Raw genomic sequence first — 23,498 nt, forward strand, 5'->3', positions numbered from 1 at the left:
TGAGATAAGTTCAGAGTTTAAGATTAGGGTTTCGGTCGGATCTGCTATTTATGAATATTTTATTATTTTCATATTATATCGAGATAAATATATATGTGTTTGAGTATGCGATGTGTATTTTGATAATACCGATAATAAGTTGCATACTCACTCAGTATTTTCCCAAATACTGACCCCTCACTCTGATGTTTGCAGGTATTAGAAGTCGGATCAGACAAGCCATCTCCATTGTGCCAAAAGTCATTGGACTTGCACAAGTATGAGTTCCTAGAGCTGCAGTAGTCAGTAGGTGTCAGTATAAGAATAGCGATTTAATTTCAAATAGTTTATTTTGAATGTAAACTCTAATATAATACTTTGATATCTATATATATGTTATCTAAAAGAGTATTCTGAAAATATTCTATATATATAATAATATGTTTTTAAATGCGAAAAATTATTAGTGGTTTTAGGCTTGCTACGGGTTTTGGAGCTACCACTCCCATTCCCTAGCGCCGGTCTCGGCTCAATAATTTGGGTCGTGACAAATCCCCACTATCGACTATCTAGCACAAACTTACTAACCGTATGATACTTAGGTTCATTCGAAGACAGATAACATTCATAAAAATACGCGACGGCTAATTTAACTGCATCCTCATGAGACTTAAACCCTTTATTTAGAAAAACAACTCTCAAATCATCACGCGTAACAAGGCTGTTAGGAAAATAAGTTGAGACAAGCATATTCTGAGAAGTAAAAGGTAGAGTATTGCAATCACCGTTACAATTCAGCCCAGTTATCAATGCAAACTCCTCTATACTAAACCGCAGTTTATAACCAGAGATCTTAATCCACAATTCACTACTGTTTGGATGCTTCACTTCTCTCAATAGCAAAGAATGCAGTAATTGTGGTTGATTAAACATAGGATTCAAGTTGAGAAAGTGTCATACCTCGCCTTACTTAGCACGAGATTGACGGTTATTTAAAATAAATTTATCTCCAAATCAACACTTTAAAACATGTTCTATAAATAATTAAGCATAGATATATAAAAACCTTTTATACAACATTTTAATTAAACCACTGTATGAAAACTAAGTATTGTTACAAACTTTTATACATATAATTCAAAATATATATTTAGGTACAAATAAGTTTATTCTCAAACAAAAACATCAAGGCATCTCAAAACTCGGAGATGGGGCCAACCTCTATGTCTCAAGCCCAAACTCTAAGCCCAACTCCCTCTCTAGTCAACTGTACTGTAGATTGCCTTGCTAACTGAAAAGGTTTTAAAACAACTAAAATGAGCGAAAGCTCAGTGAATAGACATAACAAGCATAAAACATTTATATACTTAAAGTAAGTATATCATATAGTAACGAATACTTACAACACAAAACATTTTTAATGTTCATCTCAAAAGCATTTACAAATATAAACGATATCAAAACAATTTCACTTCAAATATGAAATGTAGTTCGTATCAATCATCAATTATAAGATTGATATATTACCCTATAACAATAATATAAACCATAGACCTGTAATCAGGAACACAACACTGATCTACAGTCTAACCAACATATCTAGGAACAATTGATGGCTAACCCTTATCCATCATTAGCACGGCTCAGCCCTTCTCCCTTCACTGACCATCAATCAAGTGGCCTGTGTCAAATGCGCATAGACACTCACAATATCTCACATGTGCATATAACTAACTCAGCACATAACCATGTGCATATCATAACTCAGCACCACTCAAATATGAACCATTACAGAGTAAGCATATCATATAAAAATAAATCTCAAATCATTGCATCAAAACGCAATACAATTCAATAGTAAAACCATTTCAAATTCTCATTCAAAACTTAACCAAATCAAACGACTATTGAATTGCCGAAGGTATTACACATTCATAAACAAATACTCATTATATCAAAAGCATCAAAGCTTTACTAAAATCAAACAATTATATAGATTCAATTCAAAACTTCTTTCATTTTATACAACATTTGCCAAAGGTAGTATTTGTAATATTTAAACAAGGCATTTCATCGAACACCTTTCGTGCATTCCAAAACAACCATTTAAAACACAATAAACCTTGACATTTTGAATATCAAAATAGCCTATTGATTTCAGTAGCAAAGGCTAGTATATCTACTCACCACACAACAACCAAACTAGTCCAAAATATCGTCAAAAGCTGCCTTACTTTCTACTTGCACCGTCGTTGCCAAAACGAACACCTAAATGAGTCATGTAAATCAGAAAATACCATCACAATCACATATACATACTTATACATATATCTAATACTGATTTGACCTAAATTCAGATCCTATAAATGTATTTCTATATGATTTATGCATGATTATAAACTTGGTACCAAATCTGCCTTAGTAGGCAGAACATTAAGCCTCTATTCAAACATGTCTTGTGAATATTATAGACAGAATTTTAACAAACCCTTCGATGAACTTTTAGCCCCCTTGAGTCTGGAATCTAAATCAAAAAGAATTTCATGATTGCAATATATAAGCAATGAGTTATTCCAGTTTTAGTGAGGTGTGCTCAGACTGTCTTCACAGCTGAATTAATAAAATGTCGCGGTCGTTTTAGATATCAAAATGACAGAATCAGATCAAACTCAAAGAACAAACGTTGTAGAAGACACACTAAAGTTTCTGTGGAATCAAGAATTACTTAATTTGGAGCTATACAACTCGACTTACGTTCAAAATACCAAGGATAAAATTTCTGGAACAAAACAGAATAAGGCAACAAAGTGCTATACTACATCTTAAGGACACAAATGGATAGAGAAACTTACCAATTAGGTTTTCCACTCTTCCTACAGCCTTAGAACATGAAGATTTTAGGTTTAGGTTTCTGAAATGATTTTAGGAAGGGAATATTTCGAATTTGCTCCCTTTAGTTATAATATATATCAAATTACAATTTACATAAGGCTATTAGACTTAGTTTTGACACATCAATTCTTTTAAGGATATAATTGTAATGTCATATTCACATGATAACTATAAGAGAACAAATTTACATTAAGTCCTTCATGTGTTCTTTTAGTCCACCTTTAGTCCCTAACCTTATATTGTTTTCATTCGAATTACTTTAATTAACTTATCGTCAAACTTTCAGTTCAATTGAGTCCTACTAATTTTCAAACTAATTAATTGACATGCTAAATAGACTCTACCATATTAATGCATGATAATGAACGTTTACTAAATGCATAATCTAACGTTAAAGTACGGGTGTGACAGAAAGTGACCGAGAAATGTCGGCCCGAACATTTCCAATTGATCACCAGACAATGTTTTCTTTATGTTTTCCATCACTTATGATTTCAGATGTATAGTAACTCTGCAGCTATAATGATCCTCCGGATATAGCAAATAATCCCAGTTCTACATAAATCAACCAACATACATACATCAGAGATGATGATACCAGACTACAACAAAAACACAAGACTAAAAGTCCATACAGATTAACAATAATAATTTAAACTTAATAAGTATCTACAAGACTACAACATAAAAAAAGCATTATAGACATAATAAACAACTAATATAGCCATTACACATAATTTTTTTAACAGAAACATCAAATAGATATATAACATCAAAGTATATCTGCACATCTGCACATATGAATACAAAATAAATATACAAAAGTTAAAAGTATCTTAGGGTTTCGAATAATCAGAGGTTTTTCATCCACTGAATCAACATTGACACGCCTTCTCTTAGAAACACCAGCATCACCAATCTTACCCTTCTTTTTAACATCAACAGCAGATTCATTTTGTACAGAAGCAACAATGGCAACTCCTTTGCCTTTTTTAGTTAACTTCCGTTTCATTGTCGTCGGTTGAACAACGGCTAAGTTGATATCAGGTGGACTTGATCGAGTAGTAACCATGTTATTATTTATAAAGAAAATGAAAAATAAACGAATAATTATACAATGCAACGGTTGCGCCATGTCATTCGTATAACAAACCAATGAGGCGTTAGTCATGTGCACATGTTTAATGATAAAAAAATAAGTAATAAATAAAGATTCTCTATCGCAAATGATTATTGTCTTATTGTAAAAATGACATGGCATATCCGTTGTGTGGGATAAACACTCAAAATAAACTGCTCGACGGTTTAGGTTTAGGAAGAAGGAGAAATTGTACGAGATAATGGAATCGTGGATTAAAATTTGAAATTGAAAATAAAGTTTCCTTTATCAAAGAAAACTGCCAGAAAGTAAAGGGATGCATGCTTTCTTAAGGGACACGTGTATGTTTCTTAGAGGAAGGGTAGTTTATGAAATAATCTAGAGTCTTGAGTCATCATCTAAACTAATTAGAAAAAAGACAGAAAATGTAAAAATCTGGGAGAGTAGGTATTTGAGAAAAACTCTTCCGCATATAGAATTTTTCTGTAATTTTTTCAAGGTAATTCTCTAATTGACCTTCGCATTAAAGTTTATGTTGTTTTGCTTATGGAGTTCTATTTTTAGAAAAAAAATTTAGGTAAACCGAGTCTATCACGTCATCCATAAACTAAGCCACTCATAATATACCACCTCATTAAAATGGTGACAATATCGTAATATCACTATTAAGATTTGAATGCATTTATTGTACAATTATTACGATATTGCCATTATTTTAATGAGCTGGTGTATTCTGAGTGGCTTAATCTACGGATAATGTGGTAGACTCAGTCTACCTAAGAATTTCTCCTATTTTTAGATCGAAGTTTTGCATTATTTTGCTTCTAAAATTTAAAATTCACACTAATTTTCAATACTATTTAGCCAAATTTCTTATAATTTAAATCAAAGTCAGTTAGAACCTTATCCACCTAAATTAAATATTAGTAAATTGAAATTAGGACTTCTAGCATAACAACAATAATAAACTTAATTTAGGACTCCTAATGTAATTAGATATACTCCAAAACAATATTGCATTTCAATCTTATCTAATTTTATTTTTCTAATTATAATTGTTTTCTATTTAACCCCTACAAATAGTATAACTACATAAATAGGTCATGGTCTCATGGTTATATAAATAGTACTTGATGGAGTCTGCCTTCTGAACCGGTGAGTAAGACCTGCAAAACAAGGTAGAAGCTAACCGGACGGTGGTTGTCCGATTAACTCTCCGATACTAAAGTCAGTTTAGAGCTTTGAGCAGCGTTTAGAGTATATGAATATAATTGTGATTCTAAGCATACCTCGTGCTCCTTTTATAGTAGCCGAATATACCTTGTAGAGTCGTAATAGGTAAGTGAATCCTACTTTGTAGGGATCTGGCTACATTGTAGGGATTCACCCTTATTTGTCGAGATCTACCTTATTCTGATATGAATCCTATTTAGGAACGTCTTCCTAAATAGTCTTATCTTTCTAAGGTAGAGTTTATCCTTCCATGTTCGGAGTTTGTGGCCAAATAGGAAGATACTTCTAGATTTGGCAATCTACCCGAACCCCGGATTAACGCGCTTTAGGCGGATCCTATGAGATTCGGTCTTTGTCGGCATATTACCGAATCTCAAGGGAGTCGGTGTCTTTTTCATATATTCAGATTTTCGTGGGGAGTCCGGTATCACCCGAGAGCGGATCTCCTGTGACTCGGCTCCACTGTATTTATTATAGGATTCGGTATCCATCAGTACCATAACTTTAATTTAATATCAATTATAAATAATATAAGTTATTATAATTATAATAAATCTATTTAATATGTAAATTGACGAGTCACATAACGAAGCACCCGCGTAACACATAATGCAAAACTAGTTAAATAAAAAATTTCAAATAAATCCAACATAAATATTGTAAATTACCAAATTTGTTAAATTTAAATGACACTAAACATATAATTTTCATTTCTAAACAAATTCTAGAATTTATTTATTAACAAATTACTATAATATTGAAAATATCCAAATTGGAACAGAATGTACAAGTATAAATATTAAAGCCTGCATGTGAGGTGTGGCCCGGTTGGCACACTCACAATTGCACTTCTTAGAGGACAGGGATTCTCCCTCTGCCGGCCAGTGGGCTGTTTACTAACATAATTAACCCCGCTAATCTCCGCTAATAATTAGAATAGGTCTATCTTTACTAAAAAAAAAAAATATTAAAGCCTGGAGTTTTTTTCCCACCAATCGATAGAAAAACTCGTTTATATTGTCACCAAAAGTGAAGTTAAAAATAATGGTCAAAGAGACTGGGCAAACTGAAGAGCCTGCAGATCCAGGTCTTGTCTCATTATGCAATTCATCAACCATTCACTGCAGAAACTCAGTAATCCTTTCTTTGCAGCTGATAGTGCTTCTTCCATGTCTTCTTCACAAGCAATGTATATTGTACTTGATGCTTCATTTATTTTCTTCAGTCCACAAATAATCTGGTATAAAATATCAGACCAACTTAACGAAAGAATGAAAAACGAAGAATTCGACGAAATCTCATCAGATTGGTCTTGTAAAGAACTTACATTCCCACCAGCAGACTTCACAATGGCGCGTACAGTTTGAAGTGGAGGCTCGACATGAACAGCTATGCATACATCATATCCTTTAAGTAGAGCATTTGGTCTAGCTTTTGCTCTAAGAACTGCATCTCTTAACTCTGTTCTGTACTTTAGCGTATAGTCTTCATCTTGCAACATATGAGCGGACTCATCTGTGCGTTAATGGCTTCAATATTAGTGAAAACAATTCACAATTAAGTAGTTGAAAGTGTACCAATCATCTAACTCACCTACAAATTTTCCTTGCCGAAAGCTTTCTTTTAACCAACTGGATGAGACAATCCAAGCACTGTTTAAAGCACCATGTATTACACATCCATATTTTTATATAATGTAACCAAGCATCGCATATAAGAATGCCACAAATGACATGCAGCGTAGAAAAGAAAAACATAGAAACAAAAAAAATGATAAAATGAAATTTTTTTTTATAAGAATTGGTCATAAGTATAAAAAATTCGAAGTTTTTGAAGTGTTTCTAAAAATGAAAATGAAACTCCAAAACAAAGAACTCAAGAAGTTTTCTGTACAATATCAAAAATGATACATCCATATTATTGGTTATAATATGCAACTAAAAATTGCATACAAGAATGCCAAAAAATGCATACTGCGAAGCATGTATGAAGCAAACATCTCATCTGCTCACTTGTAAAACAAAATATTTCAAATGAATCCAACAAAAATTGCTCAAGATATATATTCAGGAATAACTAAGTATATTTTGATACAAATGAACTTGGTTTTGAATTTCCAACTATAACTCTCAAAGAAAATTGAATAAGAAACTTCTAAAAGTATGATCGCGAATATATCTACATGACATCGTGGCAGCATACAGAGCCAGGGACTAGTAGTAGGTGACTGAATACTTTAAGCTTATCATCGATAAAAATCAGCTCAAAACCATCTAAGTAATTTCCAAAATGATAGTGATCAAAGCAGATTTACAAACTAGCCAATACATAAGTACAAGGATTTCAGACTAACCCTGAACAGAGAGCAGTGCAGAAATTCAAAGTTGTCCTGACTTTTCCTGTGACAATATGTGTGCTTGCACTTCCATCAGGGGTGACTGCGCCACCAAGGTTTTCAATTACCTATGTGAAAAAGAAATTTAAGCTTCAATTAACTGTGTACTGCAAACTGCAAAGAATATCAGACGAATGACCTTAAAACAAACACAAATTTCTGCAAAAGGAGAGGGGAAGAGCCTTCTAGTATTTTATGCAAGTTCATCTAAAAAAGTACAATCAAAAAGCAAAATAAAACAGGTAGCATGGTCAATCCTGAAGAATTTCGGAGTATTGTAAAGGGAAACATCAAATGGATCATTTCAAAAGTAGTTAGCAACCAACAGCAATGAGTTGTTTATACAAATTCACATCAAAAGTATATCAACTCTAGTTCTGTCAAAAACATTAGTTTGTTCCCACCAAAGGTGACATCCAACTTCCCATACATTCTTCCACAAAAGGTGGAAGAACTGTCACCAGCCACTACCAAGCTCTACAAAATTTTAGGCCATAAATTTGTCCTCATCTAAATAAGACATTCTTTCCGTAGGGTATGACAAGTTTCAATTTAGCATCTGAAGCTTAGAAGGTAATATTAGCATAGTTGAAACTCTTTATAGACACGAAAATATGGCAGCATTCTTATATAATAGCAAGTATTAGCAACCCAAACATTTAATCAGAAAGAAAAATCAGAAACCATCTCAGTCTGAGTCCTCGTGAGATTCTCAATAACATCAGCACATTCTCTCAAAAGGGAATTCATAAATCAGATATACCTTTGTGAGATGAATTCTCTTAGCATCATCAGCAATGTTCATCAGCATGACCCTGATGCTGCCCCTGTTGGATTGAAGCCCTTTGCTGACCATGATTTCTGATTCAACATGAGCAGATCGACCTTCTTCAGCATTATTTTCTAAACAAATACTAGTCAAAGAATCTGTAGCAGCAACCTCGATAAAAGAGTTACTCTTTGCAATGGCCAACGAGCATCTATTTAAGCAAGAATCCACTCTGTTACTTCCTGAATCAAAACCTACAATATTTTGTGTATTGCAGTCAGTTTGATGGCTTCCCTTTACTTTTTTGGATTTCAGTGATGACAATGAGGCTTCCCAAGTCCTCTTCCTTTTACTTTGTGTATAGCATGAACAACATTTGGCGTCAATGTCAGCTCCAATCTTTTCTAGTCCTCCACTTGACTTCTTGCTGCTCTCCAAATCCCCAAAAGGACGTGGTTTGACACAATTTCCATCCCAACACAATCCTGCTGAAAACAAACAAAAAGGTTATATAGCTTATCTAGTAACAGCCTAAAAACTAGCTAAATATGGTAAAAGGTACATAACAATATTATCTAACTACTATAGAGCAAAAGGGATCCATAAACTATAATAGCATTTGACTGTATTTTACTAAATACAATTGATATTCGAAAATCCACTTTAAAATTTCAACAATATGGTTCCTTAAACGTGAATCTATAAGCCTAATAAAAATATCTGCAGTAGTAGGAGGTAAAAAGAAACTAAACAAAAAATTAAATTGATATTGCCATCTAAAAGTACCTTCATCCCTTATTTGTCCTTTTGAGTGAGAACTTTCCACTCTAGGATTCATTTTATCTTCTGTATTCGGTTTATTAAAATTTTCCCCAGGCTGAACAGATATATCAACAGCAGATGAGAACCTATGTTGAAGCTTTAGTGGAAAATGGAGCTTCCCTGATTGTGAATCATTGGTTAATATATCCTCTATGCCTTCATCAAGACGAGAAAGCATTAGAATTGATCCACCAGGGAAGCATAAGGCTTTGCGGACGTCAGCTTTCATTGGCAGTCTGCGAGCTTTACCTTTTTTGTCCACCTCAGCTACCGAATTGAAGCCCTGCAGTTTTTATTCCAAAACATTAATAATTAGAACAGATATTCTGTAAAAGTTGAAAACACAAATTTCTAGAATAACTACCAAATTGCTGAGCTAGAACAACATCTCAACTGCAGTGAACTTCTTTTCATAATGTGAGGTGAAGTAAAAACAACAGTACTAAGAAACAGAAAGGCAAGTCTTGATTGACAGTGAAATGCATCTTTAGGCTTTTAGAGAGATATATGGTTGGGGCAGACATCTCATTTAATAAATACCGAGGCAATTTTGTAATTTCGGCCAATTATAGTCTATTGGTAAAATCTTCTCATGCTAGACGTCACTTCTACTAAATTTACGTTCTCAAATTATTTTAGTATGACAGGACTTGAATACCCTGCATACCAATAAAGAAATAGATTCTTATTCAAGAAATTGCATTCTGCTGATTTTCCAATAGAAACCGAATATGAGTTTGAATAAAACAAGGTTTGACATGTATCACTCTTGTCTGAAGATTTTGTATTGATACCGTACCATTTTATGCCAAAAAGCCTCAGATTCCTCATCTCCCCAACAATATATAGCACGAACACCGACACTCCAGAGTCTCTTCCTCAATTCCTTGTACAAGAACGAACCAAAACCCTGAAATTGAAAAATATATGATAGTTCAGTTGAAAAATGAGTAGAGTACATACATAACCTTGCCGCAAAACTGATAAAACAGCACATTCAGTTGTGATCAAGTGAAAACTCATTTATAGGTTGTGAAACACAGAACTATCGCAAATCAAACAAAATTAAAAGTAATTATAGGATTGATGGAAGACTTTTTTAAAATCAGCGTTATGTTGTATCATGGAACTAGGAAAGACAACATAAAGCGAAAGAAAAGAGTGTATTTCTTTTTAGTAGAATATAATTTCTTCTAATATGGTGAAACCACTATGAGCAGAAAGAATCAGATGCGATCAAGTAACCTTGCGTTGATGGACTGAATTGACAGCAGCTAGAGGAATCTCGGCGTACTGTGTATCAGCAGGGACTATTCGATATGTGATTGCAGCTATAACCTGCAAAAACAATATAATGATAGTATTTGTGAAAAAATAACAAAGGAATCTTCATTCCAGAAAATTTTGAGTTAACAACAATAAAAATGCACCCATATGCGCTCAAGCATTTGGTGCAAGGAAGGGAAAGGGACAGAAAAGAAGGAAAAAATGTCGCCACCATGTTAAGAGTAAAATACACCACTTGTCTACATGAAGGCTATTATGGAACTGAAGGTAACTTATGAGTTTTACATATATGGTAACCGTCACTAATAGGATGCAACACGTTATAAAACTATCTATGATGAATGACGATGCTTTCGTTGGTACGTTATTGCTTTCAGCACCAAAGTTGTTCCGTTCTCAACTCATTGAAGTCCACATCTTGGTTTCAAATTTTTATCAAATAAAAGAAAAGAAAATTTAATAACATGGACAAGTGCTGGGAAACAAACATCCAGATTGAAAATATGTATTCCTACCGCTTCAGGTGCTTCTGCAGACTTGGATTTCAATAGCAGTGAGCAGTATTTCCTGCAAAATTAATAAATATGTCATTAAAATGTTTTGCGCCTTGCAACCTTGAGTATCCTTAACAAGTTAAATGTTAGAATTGCAGCTGCTGTGCCACCAGAGATTTGAGCAAATATATCAAAAAGTAAAGTAATAGCAAGGCACAAATGAAAATAGCTATAAAATTTAAAGCATTAAAAATGTTTGCGCTAATCCATGGTTCAAATAATGACTAGGGAACAAGGGAAGGAACATTGAAACAAATATGGGTATACAGTAAGAATAAAGAAAGTGATATCAATGTATTACCCATTCGAGACACATCTCTCTAAAAACATTGATTGCTTCCCAGTATTTGCAGCATAACTCATTGTAGGTAGTTCTCTTGTGTATATTTTTAGAATGTCCTGCAAAATTCACATATGAGCAGAACTTACAAGAACTCCAGTAATATTAAGGGAATATATAGACTAAACATAAAATGGGACAAGCTCAAGAACAGCTACAATAGCAAAACCGACATCAGAAAAGATTACAGACAATATTAAATGTGCATGATAGAGTACCTGAAGATACCGCATACTACAGCCATCAGAATATTTAGAATTTACAAGGATAAACATAGATCGCTCCGGAAACGTGGAAGTTCTCCCTACTTCTAACATCTCTGCAAATAAGAATTTACTGAATCAGCATAACGACCTATATTTTCTAAGTAGGAAGTACTTTCTCATGTAAGTAAAATGACAAAAATACCTTCATCGGCTTTTAATTGCTCAATATCGTGAGAGCACCTTCCATTAAGCTCGTTCCTCACTGCCGGAAAGAAAAACATTAAATTTTGCATACCTCTCAAAATATGTCTTAAACTAAAACTATAAAAGAGTAAGACAATATGTTTTTCCACTGGATCCATACTTCAAAAACTCTTATAATTAACCATTCTACTCAAAATTCTAACAATTTAAAATTCATACATTTCTATCTATTTATATTATACAAGCATGTGTTGTTTATAGAACAGGTTCCATTATCACATACTAATGAAAATTTTCTCAGTTCATAAGCAGATTATAGAGAAATTCTCACCTAAACTCAGTCCACCACGTCATCCGTGAGCCGAGTCAATCACATTATAACGCGTCTTAAAATGATGGCAATATTGCAATTTCACTACTAAAATCATATAATCCGATTGACTCGGTCCACGGATGACGTGAGAACTGAGTCTACCTAAAAATTTCTCCACATTGTTGGATAAATTAAAAATGAAATTCTAAAGCAAATGGAATATCAAATACTGAAGAAACCTAAAAATAGAGTGAAAGAAACCTGAAATTATAATTTTCGCAGTTTTTGTTGTGGAAATGTGGAGGGTGTTTGGATGCGGATTCGACATGGTGAACTTATTAGATTCTACAGTAACCTCACAATTACCTGTTAAAGAGAACAATAAATCAGCAGAAATTAAGTTCACAAAACTATGGAGTTTATCGATTTTCTTGCTCACCGATTAGTATCGGAGACGGAGAAGGAAGCGACGGAGTCTTTCTTGGCGCCATGAATTTTGGTTTCTCAACGAAAATGAAAGACAAAACTGCTTATAAAAATAAGCGGGAAGAAATGAATAATACCATTTTGTCCCTTAAGAACCCGTTACTGTAGAAGCCCAATCTAGGGAATATCACACCAAATACTTGTAGCATAGCTACGATGAATAAAAATATGTATTTATGTTTCCACAACACCATAGAGAAAGCACATAAAATTATTTAAAGAGACTATAAAACGAATAGCTAAAAAAAAGAAAAGGAACTCCATTATGTGATGTGAGTCAAATAAAAAACTTCATTCGAAGAGGCGCTATACATTTTCAAACTCGTTTGAACAGATTAAAAATACCTTCCACGACCATCTCCTTATGCTCCAAAACTGGAGCTGCTCCTAAAGAATCTAAAGTTGCCAATAAACCGTGAACAACAACTTGATAACATTAATGGAGAAATCCAAAACCATTGAATAGAAGTTTTTTAGATACAAAGGAATAGAGTCTAACAAAATAGAAGAGAAGCTTTAAACCCTAAATAACATAAAAGGCCTTTATATAGGCAAAACCAAACAATAAAGGAAAACACTATACTACCCTACATATTAATTACGCTAACATCCCCCTCAAACTCATGATGCGATAGCAATGAGCATCGAGAGTTTGTCAGTCAAAAAACGAAAGCGCGAAGAAGACAATGATTTAGTAAACAAATCTGCAAGTTGTAAGGAGGAAGAAACAAATGGTAATGTCAATGTGCCATTCTGAAAGTGATGGCGAGTAATATGACAGTCAATCTCAATATGCTTGGTCCTTTCGTGAAAAACCGAGTTATTAGCAATCTGAATAGCACTCTTATTATCACAGTGCAAAGGAGTTGGTTGTTGCAAAGAAACACCCATATCAGCAAGCAACCATCGCAGCCAAACGATTTCACAAGTAGTAGAAGCCATAGCACGATATTCGGCCTCTGTTGAAGACCGAGATATAACATCCTGCTTCTTACTTTTCCAAGAGATTAGAGAATCACCTAGAAAAATACAAAAGCCAGTAGTAGATTTGCGATCAGTAGGATCACCAGCCCAATCAGCATCAGAATAAGCACATAACTCCAAACATGAAGCAGAGGAAAGAAAAAGAGTCTGAAACTGAGTGCCACGGAGGTATCTCAAAATGCGAATAACAGCAGCCCAATGAACTGTAGTAGGAGAAGTAACAAACTGACTGACTATGTGAACAGCATATGCAATATCAGGCCGAGTGATAGTGAGATAAACCAAACTTCCAACAACCGTTCGATAAAGACTCGGATCTGGCAATGGAGACCCATCAGAAATATAGTACCGAGCATTGAGCTCAATTGGAGTATCAACAGTCTTATTATCCGAGAGGCGGGCACGCTCAAAAATATCAGAAGTATACTTAAACTGAGAAAGAAGATACCCTTTTGGAGAAGAAGCAACTTCAATACCCAAGAAGTAACGAATGGGGCCCAAGTCTTTCATAGCAAAACTTCGAGTCAACTCAGATTTCAGCAGGCTAATCCCAACAACATCATCACCTGTAATAATCATATCATCAACATAAAGAGAAAGCAAAATTCGACCAGCCGAGGTACACTTGACAAATAAAGCAGAATCATGGTTACTCGGGCGAAAACCAAGAGAAGTAATCACAGTAGAGAATTTCTCAAACCAGGCACGAGGAGCCTGTTTAAGACCATAAAGAGCCTTCCTAAGTTTGCACACTTCACCAGGTTGATGATCAATACCAGGAGGAGGAACCATATATACTTCTTCATGAAGGTCGCCATTCAGAAAGGCATTTTTAACATCCATTTGAGTGATATCCCAACGGCGAACAGAAGCAACTGCAATAAGAGTTCGAACTGTAGTCATTTTTGCAACAGGAGCAAAAGTCTCCTCATAATCCATACCATATTCCTGAGAATAACCTTTAGCCACCAAACGAGCTTTATATCTTTCAATAGACCCATCAGACTTTGTTTTAATCTTATAGACCCAACGAGAACCAATAGCACGTTTTCCTGCAGGAAGAGACACTAAATCCCAAGTATGGGTTTGATGAAGAGCAGTTAACTCCTCAGCCATAGCATGCTGCCAAAGAGGATCAAGAACTGCCTCTTTGAAAGATGAAGGCTCAGAAAGACAATGAATAGAAGCAAGGAATGAAGAAAATGAACTAGAAAGACAAGAATAATCAAAATCAGCTTGTCTAGTAGACTTACGATTTCGGACAGGATATCGATGTTCAGTAGTATCCGCCGTCTCAGAAGATGATTGGGTAGATGAGGGGCCAATAGGAGTGTCAGGATTCTCAGCAGGAGGTAGCTCATCATCATCAGCAGTAAAAGGATCAATGCAAACAAGATTAGGCATAGATATATTGTGAGAGCGGTCAGGAATAGTAAAGTAAGGAATATGTTCAAGAAAGACAACATGACGAGAGACATATAACTTATGACTGACTGGATCAAAACAACGATACCCCTTTTGTCCTGCACCATAACCAAGAAAAACACATATAGCAGACCGTGAAGTTAACTTACTCCGTTGAACATGAGGAAGAAGAACAAAGCATGTAGAACCAAAAACACGAAGAGAAGAATAATCTGGAGGACAACCATACAATCTCTCATAAGGAGATAAGCCAGAATTATAAGAAGTAGGAATCCTATTAATCAAATAAACAGAAGTAAGAGCTGCCTCACCCCAAAATTCACTAGGAACACTAGCAGACAATAAAAGTGACCTAGCAGTCTCAAGAATATGCCTATGTTTCCTTTCAGCAACCCCGTTTTGTTCAGGAGTATCAGTGCAAGAAGTTTGGTAAATTATTCCATCTAAAGCAAGAAGTTCCTTAAAAGCATGAGAAGTATATTCGCCTCCTAAATCACATCTAAAACATTTAATAACAGCTACATGTTGAGTTTTTACAAGAGATCGAAACTCATTATAGATGCCTAAAAAATCTGAGCAACGTTTCATAAGATAAATCCAACAATAACGAGTGCAGTCATCAATAAAAGAGACATAATAACGAGAGCCTCCCTTTGTAGAAACAGGAGAGGGTCCCCAAACATCAGAATGAATAAGATCAAAAGGTGCAATAGAAAATTTATTACTTTTAGGAAAAGGCAAAGCAGAGAACTTTGCAAGTTTACAACCACTGCAATCAGAAATATCATGAGTTTTCAAATCTCCTAAAACTCCTGTAGACGCTAAAAATTGTAATCGAGACCTAGAGACATGACCAAGGCGAGAATGCCACAAATAAAACACAGAAGAAGACTGACTCAAACGAAAAGACGAAACATCCACACCAGGAACAGCAGCTATAATCTTAGGAGTTTTGAGATGATCCAATATATAAAGTCCTCCTTCCCTATGGCCGGTCCCAATCACTTCCTGAGACTTTGGATCCTGAACATAACAAGCAGAAGAAGAAAAGGAAACTAAGCAACCATTATCACAAATTTGACCAACAGAAGCAAGATTTAAAGTAAGACTAGGAATATGATAAACATTTGATAAGGAAAAAGAAGGTGTAATGACTGAACCAACACCTTGCAAGGGCATAGGTGTACCACTAGCACTCATAACAGGAATAGAAACTTTAGGGGTCAAATAAGTAAAAGATGACAAATTAGGTGACATATGATTCGAAGCACCAGAATCTAAAATCCATGAGGAAGAAGATATACCTGACGAAGTAGATGACAAACCTATTTGAGATGAAGCTGACATGGCATGCGGCTGAGATGCAAGGAACTGCTGAAATTGCTCAATCATTGATGGATCTAAAGAAGAAGTGGTAAGTGCATTGTGAGGGCGAGGAAGAAGAGGAGGTCCATTATGAGGAGCTGGCGGTCGATAACTCCATTGCTGGGGCTGCTGATGGGGCTGTTGCTGAGCAAACTGTTGTTTTCCTCTACCCAACTTTGGACATTGTGATTTCCAATGACCTTTCTGTTTACAAAAACTACATTCATCACGAGCAACAGTTCCATAAGGCCTAACTTGCGAATTGAAATTGGGTCGTGGAGGCATGGCGAAGACTGATGGAGTAGAGACCGTAGAAACTTCCTTTGCAACAGAAGGCTTAAGACGAATTTCTTCAGCCAAAAGTTCACTGACAACAGAACCAACAGAAGGCAGCGGATGACGATGTAGAATGGACCCACGAAGTCCTTCAAACTCATCACGAAGAGCCATTAAAAACTGTACCAATCTCTGCTCCTTTCTTCGTGCAATATAAGGCCCAAAGGCTCGTAATTCAGCAGATTCTGTGAGAGCCAGCTGATCCCATAAATCTGTCATAGCATCATAAAATTCCTGAATACTCATGCTTTTCTGCTGCAGAGCACGAATATCAGACTCCAACTGGTACTGTTTTGCAAAATTAGATTGTGTGTACAGTCTAGCTAAATGTTCCCAAACCTCCTTAGTTGTCTCATATTTTGCTAATTGAGTACCTATCGAGTGCTTAACAGAATTATTGATCCAAGTAATAATCTTGGAATTAGCAACTTCCCACTTATCTAACAAAGACACATAATCAGCAGCTGTGATGTCGTCAGGCTTTACAAAAGCACCTGAAATATAACCCCACTTTTGTTTACCCTTCAGAAAAATTTTCATCACATAACTCCAATACGCATAATTTTTACCATCTAACTGAAAACTAACTGCTTGAAGCGAATCATCTCTAGTTTCAGCCATATTAAAAAGAAATCAATAGAAAACTAACAAATTGAATTAACGAATCAGATAGAATAAACCCAGAAGACGAGCAATCAGACAAACGGACAACCAAAATTAATTCACCAACAATTCCGAATTACCAAATAATCACTAACCTCAACAGCCGCGCAATCACAAAAAATCGCAAAAAAATATTTTTCCGCGAAGTTGTGGACGAGATTAAACTAATGGCAAGAAAGAAAAATTGGCTCTGATACCATGATAACATTAATGGAGAAATCCAAAACCATTGAATAGAAGTTTTTTAGATACAAAGGAATAGAGGCTAACAAAATAGAAGATAAGCCTTAAACCCTAAATAACATAAAAGGCCTTTATATAGGCAAAACCAAACAATAAAGGAAAAGACTATACTACCCTACATATTAATTACGCTAACACAACTCTCTGTCCACCTGAAATTTGAATAACAAACCGACCCACCGAGTTCCGAACAGCAGCAACCCCCGAGCACCATTCCCTTTGTTGTGCGACGGCCAGCAACAACAGCAGCCGGACTGTCCCCAACACTACCATGAAGCTTGCAAAAAGATGCTGAGTTGAAAATACCTAAAGGAGACTTCCATAAGACTTCATCCTTACAGCACAAAGTGTGTTAAAAGAACTACAAATAGATTGTAATTCAACAAGTAAAAGAAATTCATTCCCCCTTAAATGACATCTCCAACGCCAACTATCACACCAAACATCCTTAGTGTTTGCTTTTTTTTTTTTCGAAATATTATTAAGCTGAGAAAAAAGCAACTTAGCCGGATCGTTTCCATCCAATTGTCATTCTAAAAGGAAGTAGCACCCCCCTACCAACATTATACTTCGAATTGTTGATAAAAACACGCCAATTTGTAACATCATTGCAACACAAGTTTTCAATGTCTTTCTAAAGAAAATATAATTTCTTCACGTCACCATACAAGAGAAAATTTCAATCAACAACTGAAGAACAATTAGAAATAATTTTGAACCAAATAGATTCTCTAGTATTCATCCTCAATTTTCAAACCCATTTAACAATAGACTCTAATTTATAATATGTAGATGAGAAATTCCTAGACCACCTTAATTAAAATCTTGGCAAATAACTTTCCAAGAAATCTTACTCAACGCACGAGAATTCACATCTCTCTTCCATAAAAATATCTTCATATACGACTCCAATTGATTTCACATTAAGCCACACATACTAAACAGAGACATAAAATAAACCGGAAGACTGAACAAAACTGATTTAATGAGAACTAGCCTTCCTGTTGGGGAAAGCAGAGAGCTTTTCCAAAGAGCTAGAGGGGACTTAAATCGCTCCACAACAAAATCCCAAGAACTCGTGGAGAACTTCATGTTAGATATGCCATCGTCCTCATCTGTTCTCGATTTCTTTTAGCAACTCCTTCGATCTTTTGTTGTATCTAGTTAGGTTTTCTTCCTTTGTGGCAAAAGTTCCTCCGACCTGTCCTACCACTAGCTAAGAATCACATAGATCTTTCGATCTTCCGTTCTCACCTCTATGCCCAACGCTAACCTGATCAAGAGTGTTTCATATTCCGTGACATTGTTTGTTGCGGCAAAATTTAAGCTGATCGCATACTAGATTCATATTTTTTGTGGTCCCTTTATAATGGCTCTTACGCCTGCTCCTTTCTCATTGTTTGCTCCGTCTATCTATAGCTCCCTTTGGGCATCCATATTTGCTTCTTCCTTGGAGTAGCTTGTGAGCTCTGCCACGAAGTTTGCTAAGGTTACACATTCATCATCTGTCTTGGTTCATACTGGATGTCGTATTGCTCTAGTTGTACGAACCACTTTATCCAGATAGCTCCAGCCACTAGAGCACTAACGTTTGATCCGTTCAAACCACTATCAGATGTTCTTGGAAGTACGGTTTCAGTTTTGTGGCTGTTGATGTTAGTTCTAGGTTCATCTTTTCAATCTCAAGGTGTTAATTTATTCTCCACATCTTTTAAAGCTCGGCTAACATAGTAGACTGAGAGCTGTGGACCTTCTTCCTCTCTCACAAGTATTGTTGCTGTTGTGTTTTTACACACCGAGATGTACACGTGTAGGACTTCTTGACATGCTGGTCTGCTCAACAATAGTGGTTTGAGTATAAACTTTTCGAGATTTTTGATCGACTTCGTACACTCCTTTCCCCACTTGAATGTTTTTTGTTTTTAATGTTTGGTAGAGAGGTATGAATCTTTTGGCTAAGGACGAATGAACCTCCCCACTGTTGTTATTCTCCCATTTAGGACTTGGACCTCTCATTGGTTTTTCAGTGGAGTCATTTCTAGGATAGCTCTGGTATCTATCTCAGACTTATGACAGACCTCTATTCTAGAAGGTTTGAAAAATATGGAGTCGCCACCTATCTCAGATAGGAAATGCCTTTTCTATTGACTGGATAACCTCACTCGCTTATTGGGTTCGTGGACATACTACTGAAACTCATGTACTTGACTTGTCGATTATATTTATTATCTACCGGGCATATTTTGATTATATCTTATCTCAACATTTATGCAATTCACGGTATAAATTTTTGAAAATTAAACACAGATGAAAGTGGTAAAGGGACCCAATCAAGACGCGCATATGAATCGATATGGCATGTGAGGCAGGTAGAAAATACTCCTATGCATACATCTAACCCCAGTGGTGTTTATCATGTATCATATTATGGCTGGTCTGGATCATTTTACATGCAAAGCCTAAACCAAATGTATAAGTGTGATTGATTTTATTATTAGTCATCTTGAATAACCCATACAACATCTATTTACATTTTCATGGCAGTCATAAATTTTTTAGGTGATTTGTTGGATTTGTTGGACTTGATTATTAAGTTAACGTGATTAGTCCTTTAGCCTGTTAATATTTGGATTTGCGTATGCTTTTGGAAAGTTTTTAAACAGTATCAACATACACAAAGGGCATATGATAAACATATTAGGTTAGAGATACTTTTAAACCTCGTAAACCGAAGTGTCTGACACTTGATTCGATTTCATTGTCAAGGTGGTTGGAATCGGAACACGGTCAGAACATAGAAGTTCTTCGTCTCGTTGATATGGATACACTGGTTCAAACCGGGATCGAGTCTGAGTTCATACAAACCCGGGATCGCGTCTGAAAGTTGCTGATTTTGCGGTTGTGGGTTTCGAGGCCCAGTTAGCTTTGCATATTACAAGTTTGAGCTTCGACACCCAAAAGGGTTTTTGATATATATGTGCCTCTAAGAGTCTAAAAATTCCAAGTTTGTGTCTCTAAAAAAGTTAATTCCAATTTTATACTTGGGCCCACAAAATTGGGATAATACCCAAATACGGAACACATGCGTTCCGCATTTGAGTAATGCGGAACATCTTAATTATGCCATTAAGGCATAATTAAGGCATTCCCTGCCATCATATGGCAGGGAACAAATGCTCACTAAATGAGCATTTATTCCCTGCCATATGATGACAGGGAACCTTACCCAATGATTGGACAACCAATCATTGGGTAAGATTAAAAAAAAATATTTTAAAATTAATATTTAATTTTAAAATATATTGATAAAAATTAATTATTACTCCCTCCTGTTCATAATATTTGTCGCATTTAGCTTTGACAAAAGGACTAAGAAAGCAATTAATATGTCTTAATTTGTAAATATTTTTACTAATTTAACCCTACATTGAAACTTGTTTACATTTATAGGGGGGATAAACATGGAAAAATAGCAATTAATGCTCTATTGATATTATAACATGACAAATATTATGAACCAAAATTTTTTCTCAAATACGACAAATATTATAGACCGGAGAGAGTATCAGTTTTAATTTTAATATTCTTTGCTTTTATTAATTTTAAATAAAATGAAATAATTAATTTTTAGTTCCGGTTACGGAGAGTATGTGATAAATTGAAATTATTGTATATACATTATTTTTAATTCTTATCAATTTTTGAAGTTATCAATTTTGGAAAAATTGAGATTAATTTTTAATTCCGCATGCCGAAAATTGAGAATGTTTCATTTCATTTAAAATTAATAAATAATTAATTAATTTTAATGAAATAAAAATTAATTTTTAATTCTGCATGCTTTCTGTAACCGGAATTGATATTATAATTTTAAAACTGATAAAAATATAAAATTAATTATTTCATTCTAATATTCAATTTTAAAATATATTGATAAAAATTAATTTTTATCAATTTCAATTTTAGTATTCCTTGCTTTTATTCATTTTAAATGCAATAAAAATATTAGTATTTCTCCTTATAAATTAAGACAAAAAAGCACTATCTTGGTATGCACAATTTTGGCTAAATGGACAACTAAAAAAACGGAGGGAGTAATTGTTTTTATAAATTACCATAATAAAAACTGTTATAAAACATACCTCATATTAAATGAAATAAAATAATTAAAATTAATTTCAATTCTTATTAATTTTAAATGAAATGAAATAATCTCAATTTTCCGCATGCGGAATTAAAATTTAATCTCAATTTTCTCAAAATCGATAAATTTGAAAATTAATAAGAATTAAAAATAATATATGAATAATAATCTCAATTTTCCGCATGCTCTCCATAATCGGAACTAAAAATTAATTATTTCATTTTATTTTAAATTAATAAAAGAAAAAAATATTGAAATAAATTGATAAAAATTAATTTGTATTAATATATTTTAAAATTAAATATTACAATAATTAATTAAATATTTTTAATATTTTTAATTTTAAAATATTTTTTAATTTTTTAATCTTACCAAATGATTGGTTGCCCAATCATTGGGTAAGATTCCCTGTCATCATATGACAGGGAATAAATGCTCTGTCACGACCCAAATTATTGAGCCGAGACCGGCGCTAGGGAATGGGAGTGGTAGCTCCGAAACCCGTAGCAAGTCTAAAACCACTAATAATTTTTCGCATTTAAAAGTATAGTATTGTATATAAAACATTTTCAGAAAACTCTTTTAAATAATATAATTATAGATATTAAAATATCATATCAGAGTTTACATTAAAATCAATCATTTGAAGTCAATTCACAAATCTTCTACTGACTCCTATTGACTACTGCAGCTCTAAAACCTCATACTTGTGCAAGTCCAACGACTTCTGGCACAATGAATATGGTTTTTCTGATCCGACTTCTACTACCTGCAAACATCAGAGTGAGGGGTCATGTCACGACCCAAAATTATTGAGCCGCGACCGGCGCTAGGAAACGGGAGTGGTAGCTCCGGAACCCGTAGCAAGCCTTAAATCACTAATAATTTTTCGCAAATAATATAAACAAATAATATCAAACAACGGAAGCAAATACATACATATCTCATATAATAAAATATTTACATTAACTGTTTATACTTCGCGGGCTCTAGTTATCGTACCTCGTACGAACTAGCCTCACGGTACTAATAATTTTTCGCAAATAATATAAACAAATAACATCAAACAACGGAAGCAAATACATACATATCTCATATAATAAAATATTTACATTAACTGTTTATACTTCGCGGGCTCTAGTTACCGTACCTCGTACGAACTAGCCTCACGGTACTATATACATCAGTTAATGTCTCAAAACATCTCACCGGCATCTGGGGCCGTGGATCATATATACAACACGTAGCCAATCAAAGCATATAAAACATTGACAGCAGTTAATATGTACAATCAAAATAAACTGCTGTCTAGGCTACTATTCTATCGACACAGGACCACTACTGCAGCATTCACAGAAGTCATAAACTATACATACACAGCTGACTTCTGAACTTCAAAATTGGCCTCTAGCTAGGTCCACAAACTAATCACCTGAAAGACATCAAAGGTGAGGGGTCAGTATTTGGGAAAATACTGAGTGAGTGAGCACATTACTAATGGTATTGTCAAAACATAACATCGCATACGATAAAATATATCAGTAGCATCAATAATCGATATCAAAATATAATATAACGTGCTATCATATAATCCAAGTATTAGATCCGATTGAAACCTTATTCACGATACTCAATACGATCTATAGATTCATACGATTCATAAGGATAAATATCAATTCGATCGATCCGATGGGTAGGGTCCCGAGATAATTCAACCGAGTTAAACCACTACCGTCTCTTAATCCCAAGGTGTGGGTCC

General features: G+C 34.6%; 1 protein-coding gene and 1 long non-coding RNA gene across 4 annotated transcripts; both read right to left on the reverse strand.

Annotated features, from left to right (window-relative positions):
• Positions 1 to 1,036: 1,036 nt before the first annotated feature.
• LOC126678939 (uncharacterized) lies at positions 1,037 to 2,921 on the reverse strand. The gene is made up of 3 exons (XR_007640772.2): positions 2,832 to 2,921; positions 2,167 to 2,247; positions 1,037 to 1,270 (listed from the first exon to the last, which is right to left on the reverse strand). It is a non-coding gene; the product is annotated as an uncharacterized LOC126678939 (long non-coding RNA).
• Positions 2,922 to 5,948: 3,027 nt separating this feature from the next.
• Positions 5,949 to 12,694, reverse strand: LOC126678936 (uncharacterized). 3 transcript variants are annotated; one of them, XM_050373854.2, is made up of 15 exons: positions 12,533 to 12,694; positions 12,355 to 12,459; positions 11,779 to 11,838; positions 11,589 to 11,689; positions 11,332 to 11,429; positions 10,992 to 11,043; positions 10,435 to 10,527; positions 9,989 to 10,099; positions 9,439 to 9,472; positions 9,154 to 9,345; positions 8,362 to 8,855; positions 7,557 to 7,666; positions 6,797 to 6,855; positions 6,531 to 6,718; positions 5,949 to 6,440 (listed from the first exon to the last, which is right to left on the reverse strand). In XM_050373854.2, the coding sequence occupies exons 1-15, from the start codon at positions 12,582 to 12,584 to the stop codon at positions 6,252 to 6,254; spliced, it is 1,938 nt and encodes a 645-aa protein (XP_050229811.1). In that variant the 5' UTR covers positions 12,585 to 12,694; the 3' UTR covers positions 5,949 to 6,251. The 3 variants fall into 3 exon arrangements, with proteins under 3 accessions (XP_050229811.1, XP_050229809.1, XP_050229810.1); XM_050373852.2 differs by having other exon boundaries at positions 5,950 to 6,440; positions 9,154 to 9,472; positions 12,533 to 12,693; XM_050373853.2 differs by having other exon boundaries at positions 5,951 to 6,440; positions 8,362 to 8,852; positions 9,154 to 9,472; positions 12,533 to 12,692.
• Between the last annotated feature and the right edge of the window lie 10,804 nt (positions 12,695 to 23,498).

Source organism: Mercurialis annua, linkage group LG4 (genome assembly GCF_937616625.2).
Source record: "Mercurialis annua linkage group LG4, ddMerAnnu1.2, whole genome shotgun sequence".
NCBI classification, from domain to species: Eukaryota; Viridiplantae; Streptophyta; class Magnoliopsida; order Malpighiales; family Euphorbiaceae; genus Mercurialis; species Mercurialis annua.